A 7,015-nucleotide genomic window follows, 5' to 3' on the forward strand; every position below is an offset into this window, starting at 1 on the left:
TAACTAATTAATTGCCACAATTTCCTTGATTTGTTTAGTAGAGGTCTCATGTATACGGGCTTAAAGGGGTGCTACGGCTCACCACCGTACCTTTCCAATAAGTAATTTAACCCCCAAATCCGATTTTGGTTTCCCACAGACCTGTTTTTCTTTTAGGAGCCACACTTAGGATTTTTCTTTATTATTTTGTTTTTCCCTTTTTAAAAAATATATAAATTAAGTGGCGACTCCAAAGTTTTTTTTTTTTTTTTTAAAAAAAAAATCAATTTTTCATTAAACAAATAAAAAAGTGAGTCACGCTGTCAGGTGGGAACGCATGTGAAAATGTAAGGTCCACAGTCATCCTTTCATTTTGGAGTAATCAATTTATGAAGAAAAAATTTAAATCTAATTTTTCTTTAAAAGATGAGAAAAGAAAACAAAATACATATTTGAATCATATTTTATTTTTTTATGACAATGACCGCAACAAAATCTGCAAAAATAAAATGGTGGTTCCCTAAGTGTAGGCGTATGGTTGTAGCTTTAAAAAGAACCGGTGAGTTGGGTATCGAATCTCACAAAAGTGATCATGAAATGTAGGTAAAGTGAAAAGATTAAGAGAATGAAATGAAATGACGGTAGAAAACTCTTAGAATGCAAGTGAAAAAACTTAAGAGAATGAAAAGAGATGGCAATGGAAAACTCTTTTTTGATCTTGTATTGGGCAAGAAAGTGGTTAATATATATATATATATATATATCTATCGTGGGAAGTAAACAAAAATAATTCTTACCATAGAATCCTAAAGTCCCTTCCTTACCATGGAAAATAGAACCTATATCCTTTTAGCCGACAAGTAAACAATTTTTTATAAAAGTACATTAGATTAAAAAAATAATTCTTAAACTATCGTAGTAGAAAAAATATTTCTTAATCTATCGTAATTTTTTCCAATTAAAAAAGAGAACAATAAAAATTATCTTTTGAAAAGAGCATTTATTTCCTTTTAGGAAAAAAGAAATTATAGATAAAAATCTTCTCATCTCTAAAAGTTCTTTAAAAAAATTATAGATTAAAATCAAGTTATTTTTGTCAACTAAAAAAGAGAAAAGTAAAAATTGTCTTTTGAAGAGACGGTTTATTTCATTTAAAAAAAAATTATAGACAAAAATCTTCTCCGAAAGAGATGATCTCTAAAAGTTCTTTAAAAAATTTATAGGCTAAAATCATGTCTTGAAGAGATGATTTCTTAAGGGAAAAAATTCATGATGAAATAAAATCATGGGGAAATCGTTTCTTTAAGAGACAATTTTCAAAAATTAAAATTTCCATTTTTCTCATTTTTAATAATATTTTAATTAATAATATATTTTAATTATAAAATTATTATAAATATATTCATTGTAAAATTAATTGATTTTATGTTAATTATTATTGATATATTATTTATAATTACAATATTTATAAAAGTATAAATTATATTTATCATCTCATATTAATTAGAAAAATATTTTAGTGTTTATCTCGATTTTTAAGTGGCGTAACATTGTATTATTAATTAAAAATATAATTAAAAATAAGAAAACGCATAACATTTATAAAATAATATAATTATTATAAAATTAATTAATTTTATTTACTAAATTCAATATATAAAAATAATTATAATTATTGAGATATTTATCAATAGTAATATTTATAAAAATATAAATTATGTTTAACATTTTCTATTAAAAAAATACTATTTTATATTACGTTAGATATTGATTTAAAAAAAAATATATTTTGCTCTTTATCTCCAATTTTATCTTTAAATTAATTCAATTAATTACAACTATAAATAAAAATTAATTTAGTTTTATATTACTTTTTATTTATAAAATAAATAATAAATATGTTAATTGTTAAACTTTACCTATTATTTTTTGTTCTTTCACTTTCGGATTATAAAAAATAAATAAAAATACTATTATCAATTTTATGTGGAAATTAAGTTTATAAAAAAATAAATTTATTATTAATTTTAATTTATTAAATAATTATTTACAAAATAAATATTTTTTTTAAATTTTAAATTAATTTTATTAGATAATGTTTAAAATTAAAATTGTTATTCTTTAATTAAAACTTTAATTGTAAAAGGAATAAAATATAGAAAAATAAATTAATTTTTTATTCAATAATTTAAGAGTTGGAAGATTGGGAAGATAAATATAATTTGAAAACTTTATCTCACAACACTCAAGCCACAAAGAAACTATTGAGTGGCATAAAAGTGCACACATGCACGTGAAAATGCTCATGCATGGGGAGTAGGGTATATTGCTCCAATATTGTTCTTTATCCCTAAAAAAAATATGTAAAGTTGTTTGTCATTGGAGAAAACAAGGCATATTAGTTTCTTGGAGTTGTGCATAGGAGTTCTTACTAGTTCAATTTCTACTTCAATAAAAATCAAAGAATTAAATACACTTTAAGATTGTGAAGTAAATCTAATTCAAAAGAAAAAACAATATATCAAATTTCATAAGTAAAGAAATACATTATAAAAGAATGAAAGAAAATCCTTTACAAAAAGATATTCAAACAAGAATTAAAAAGATTAAAAATCAAATTGAAATAGATTTATGTTCTTCTATCCCCAATGTTTTTTGAAATAGAAAGCAACATAAAGTCTCTTTGTCCTATATTGAAGGGTTTGATGAAAATCAAATTCCCACTAAGGCAAGACCAATTCAAATGAATGCTCAATTACTTGAGTATTGTAAAGAAGAAATAAAAGATATTTTAAATAAAAATATAATTAGAAAGAGCAAATCTCATAGGAGTTGTGTAGCCTTCTATGTTCAAAAGCCTTTGGAAATTGAAAGAGGTGCTTCAAGACTTATTATCAACTACAAGCCTTTAAATAGGTTTTCAAATGGATAAGGCATCCAATACCTAACAAGCGAGACTCAACAACTTATCAAATCTTGAATTCTCTTAGGCAAACCATCCACATTCTCAATGAGAATACTGTGATCTCTCTTCTCCAACCACCACCTAAGTCTTACGATCTTTTTCATGACATCATTCTCCTCTCTAATAGCCAGATTATTTATCAGGGACCTTGTGAAAGCATGCTTGAATTTTTTGAGTCCATGGGCTTCAAATGTCCTCGAAAGAAGGGTGTGGTAGACTTCCTCCAAGAAGTGAGTGTAAATCTAGCTTTGTAGTTTTTGGCATTTTCTTTCTTCAAAAAAAAAAAAAAACCAAGCTATAAGATGAGCTTTATATTTTAAGATGCACAATTAGCCTTTCTAAAAACTTAATTCATTGTAGGTAACATCTAGGAAAGATCAGGAGTTGTATTAGACACTAAAAAATGTGCCTTATAGGTTCGTCATAGCCAAGGAATTTACAGAGGCATTCCAACCATTTCACGTTGGACGATAACTAGGAGAAGAGCTTGGAACTCCATTCGACAAGGCCAAAAGCCACCCATCTGCTTTAACAACCAAAGAGTATGATATTAGCAGGAATGACCTATTAGATGTTTTCCTCTCAAGAGAGTACTTGTTGATGATAAGAAACTCATTTGTCTATATTTTCAAGCTCATCCAACTGACTATTATTATTATTATTTTTATTTACAATGATGGCTTAAAATTTTGATGGTCTTTTATCTTCATACTCACGTCCAACAAATAAGCCATCTTAGTCTAGAGTCCTAATTTAATAACTCTCATAAAGCTTTCCCAGTAACTTGAACACCATAACTTTCAGTTTTTGCACGTGGGTCGTACCCAAAGATTTCACTTTGTTTTTCAAAAATTCTATTTTTTTAAAACAATTTGGCACATAAAAAGATTGGTGGATCTAAACATTCACAAACCATGTCATACCATTAGAATTGCAATGAGAATTACTAGAAGATAAACATGTCTTATGCATGTAAAAATGCATGTGCTATGCACGTTAAAGTGCATGTGCATAGTGTGTTGTTTTCTTAATTTATTTATTTTTCAGTATTATTATGTATTATGCATTTATTTTCATAGTCATCTAGATTTTGATCTAAAATTTTCACTTCTAAATAATAAATTGTAATGAGAATTACTAGAAGATGAACATGTGTTATGCACATAAAAGTGCATGTGCTATTTGTAAACCCTCTATTTTGTCATCTTAGCATATTCCATCAAGGATTGTCTTCCTATATCCTTTAATGCCCTATTGTGCATGTATGACCATTTTTTGAATTGTATTTGAGCTCTCATTAATGGTCCATTGTGACTATTTCTATCACTATATATATTTTTTTTTTGGATTTTATGTGAGAGACATTTTGGAAGGTGTAGACCCCTTTTGCAAACCAAGTGCTATTTTTTTTATTGCTTCTATTAATAGCATTTCATGGATATTTTCTTGCCATCCTGGGGAAAGCTAGACAACATATCATTTGGAAGTGGGGGACGACTTCCATCGGCAGGCTGCATGGGACATATGACCACCTTACTATGGTGGTGGTTGAAGATGGAGACTTGTTGAGTGGTGAACATGGGAACGGGTAGAAGCTTATAGGAGAAGGAAAACTGAGCAAGTAGAAAAAGGTGATATCTAAAGAATTGACGGAGAAGCAAGTGGGGTCGATTGATTCAAGGAGGTGATATATGAGGAATTAACATGGAGAGACGTGGATGAAGGTGGTAGCATTGGAGGGGCAGTAGTTGGGAAGAAAAGAAAGGACATTTTTTTTTATAGAAAAAAATAGAGAAAGTTAGGAAGATGGAGGAAAAACAAGGTATCTTGGAAGAAAAGAGATGACGATTTTTTTTGAGAGAAAAACAGAGAAAGCTAAGAAGAGAGAGGAAAAACAAAGGAGTTGATGGTGAGCTAAGAGCTGGTGGAAGCTGATGGTAGAGAGTGTCTGGAGGGATTTTGGAAAGAAGGAAAAAAGTATAGAGAAAAGGAAAGGGTAGAGAAAAGAGGTTGCAAAGGGAGTAGCGCAGGTATGTTTTCTATAACCTACTTTTTTTTTTTTTTTACATGGTTCTATTATTTTTATGCATATTAGGATTCTATTTTGGTACCTGAATATGAGCATTGGAAACTTTTGCATATTCTTGTTGGATTTGAGTTTGTTTGCATGCTTTTTTATGCTTGATTTCTAATCTATTTCCTTGGCCCTGTTTTGAGATCCTATATGAAATGCTTGCAAGATTTCCATTTGAAACCCTTTTGAACTCCATTCTACTCACTCCTAGGCCGGCACCATACCCATTACCTAACCCACCTAGCCATCAACACCCACCCACCTTCATCCTTCCCAACATGTCACAATCATAGCCTAGGTAGCCCGCACAACCACCTCCCATTTCTCCAACCTCAACCTCATTTCTTCTGCCCTTAGCTTTCTTTATCTTCTTTTCAGACCATATGAATTCGGATGACCCATATTCATTTTCCTATATTTTCTTTCTCAAGCTCTCTCTTCCCACTTCACATGGCAGTAACAAAGCTACCATTTCTCTTTCCATTGTTGCCACTCTCTCACCTGAGCTTTGCACCTCCACCTAACATTTTCTAGCATTTAGCTACAACTAGTGGACGTCTAGGTCATGCCAAAAGCGAAATATAGAGAACGGGAGCAAAGAGCAGAGAGAGTGATGGAGATGGAGATGGAATTACTGATGAGTGAGGTGTTCGAGACGGTGTCAGCGCTGAAGAGGGCAGTGAAGGCCAGAGAAGTGGAGGTTAAGAACTTGAAGGAGAACCTCAAGAGCACCACAAGCCTCACCAATAGTGTCAAGAAAGGGAGGTTTCAGTCAAAGAAGAAAGTTAGCTGTAATCAAGGTCAAGTTGCAGCATTGCCGACACCGGACTTATTCGAAGGGACGATGGGTGTAGTAAAGGAGGCGTCGAAGTCCTTCATGACATGGCTGCTCTTGCTCATGCGCTCAGCTCACTGGGACATCGCAGCTGTAGTTAGATCCATAAAAATGGCCACGACAGTGACCAACACTACTATGGACACCACCATTTCCGTGGTAGGATCTCACCATGTGAAGTACGCTCTGGAGTCTTACGTGTGTCAAAAAATCTTCCAGGGCTTCGACCACGAAACGTTCTATATGGATGGCAGCCTCTTGTCATCGTTCAGGTGCTCCAATCAGATATGGTCGTAGACGGCGACAACGCCGTCTCTCTCCCGGATGTCGTAAATGCCTCAATTTATGATTCTCTTTCTCATTCCACTAAATGGCGAGCAGCGATCCAAAACTGTAGAGAGTGAAATCGCCATGGCCACCTTTCTACCATCACATCTCTCTTTTCCTATCTCACCCTCTACCATGGATGCTCACGACGTTGGTTCCATCGGTGGTGCCGTCAAATCCTCTTTCCTTCACTGCACAAAGCTCTTCTCTACTCCCAAACTTGGAAGAAGCACAGTTCAAAGAGGGTTCAGATTTCCATCTGCAAAGGCTTCATTTGACCACATACCTAAACAGTTTAGAGAGGGAAATCTCCAATATGGATTGATGGAAAACTATAAAAATGTTCCCCAATATTTTTATGGCCTTACACCTTCACAAATGGACATGTTCATGACAGAAGATAATCCCATTAGCCAGCCGTCAGAAAGAGTTACAGAGGAAAACATCTCATCTTCTCATAATTGTTTGGATAATGGAGGGATGTGGAGTCTATTAGGAGTGAATGATAGGGGTTCTTCAAAATATAGTATGAGTGTAAGCATGTATCATGGAAGGCAGAGATGTTTCAACATTATCATTTGATCCATACAGATGATTCGGCTTGGTCAAATTTGCTTCCTAGGAAGCTTTTAAGGGAAAAAAATGAGTTCAGTTGGGCTATGATGTATCGAAAAATGAAGAATTATGTTGGGTCAAATTCAGATTTCCTTAGGGAAATGTCTTTACATGATGTGAGATTGGACCTAAGGCCCTATATGGAGTGGGTTGATGGAAAATGAGTTTGCTGCTATTGTATTTGAGATAACAAATAAAGTTGAGAATAAGGATGAACATG

The 7,015-nt window shown here is 32.2% G+C and overlaps 2 protein-coding genes across 2 annotated transcripts; both read left to right on the plus strand.

Annotated features, from left to right (window-relative positions):
• The first annotated feature begins 5,583 nt into the window (after positions 1-5,583).
• On the plus strand, positions 5,584-6,150 carry LOC117908284 (protein GRAVITROPIC IN THE LIGHT 1-like). The gene has a single exon (XM_034821897.1). It carries the CDS (start codon positions 5,584-5,586, stop codon positions 6,148-6,150), a length of 567 nt encoding a protein of 188 aa, XP_034677788.1.
• A 36-nt stretch (positions 6,151-6,186) lies between these two features.
• Positions 6,187-6,762, plus strand: LOC117908285 (ATP-dependent Clp protease proteolytic subunit-related protein 1, chloroplastic-like). Its single transcript, XM_034821898.1, has one exon. It carries the CDS (start codon positions 6,187-6,189, stop codon positions 6,760-6,762), a length of 576 nt encoding a protein of 191 aa, XP_034677789.1.
• Positions 6,763-7,015: the final 253 nt, after the last annotated feature.

This window comes from Vitis riparia, chromosome 19 (genome assembly GCF_004353265.1).
Source record: "Vitis riparia cultivar Riparia Gloire de Montpellier isolate 1030 chromosome 19, EGFV_Vit.rip_1.0, whole genome shotgun sequence".
Lineage (NCBI taxonomy): Eukaryota > Viridiplantae > Streptophyta > Magnoliopsida > Vitales > Vitaceae > Vitis > Vitis riparia.

Coding starts and splice junctions, on each gene's coding strand:
- LOC117908284 (XM_034821897.1), top strand. CDS start 5,584: ATGCCAAAAGCGAAATATAGAGAACGGGAGCAAAGAGCAGAGAGAGTG.
- LOC117908285 (XM_034821898.1), top strand. CDS start 6,187: ATGCCTCAATTTATGATTCTCTTTCTCATTCCACTAAATGGCGAGCAG.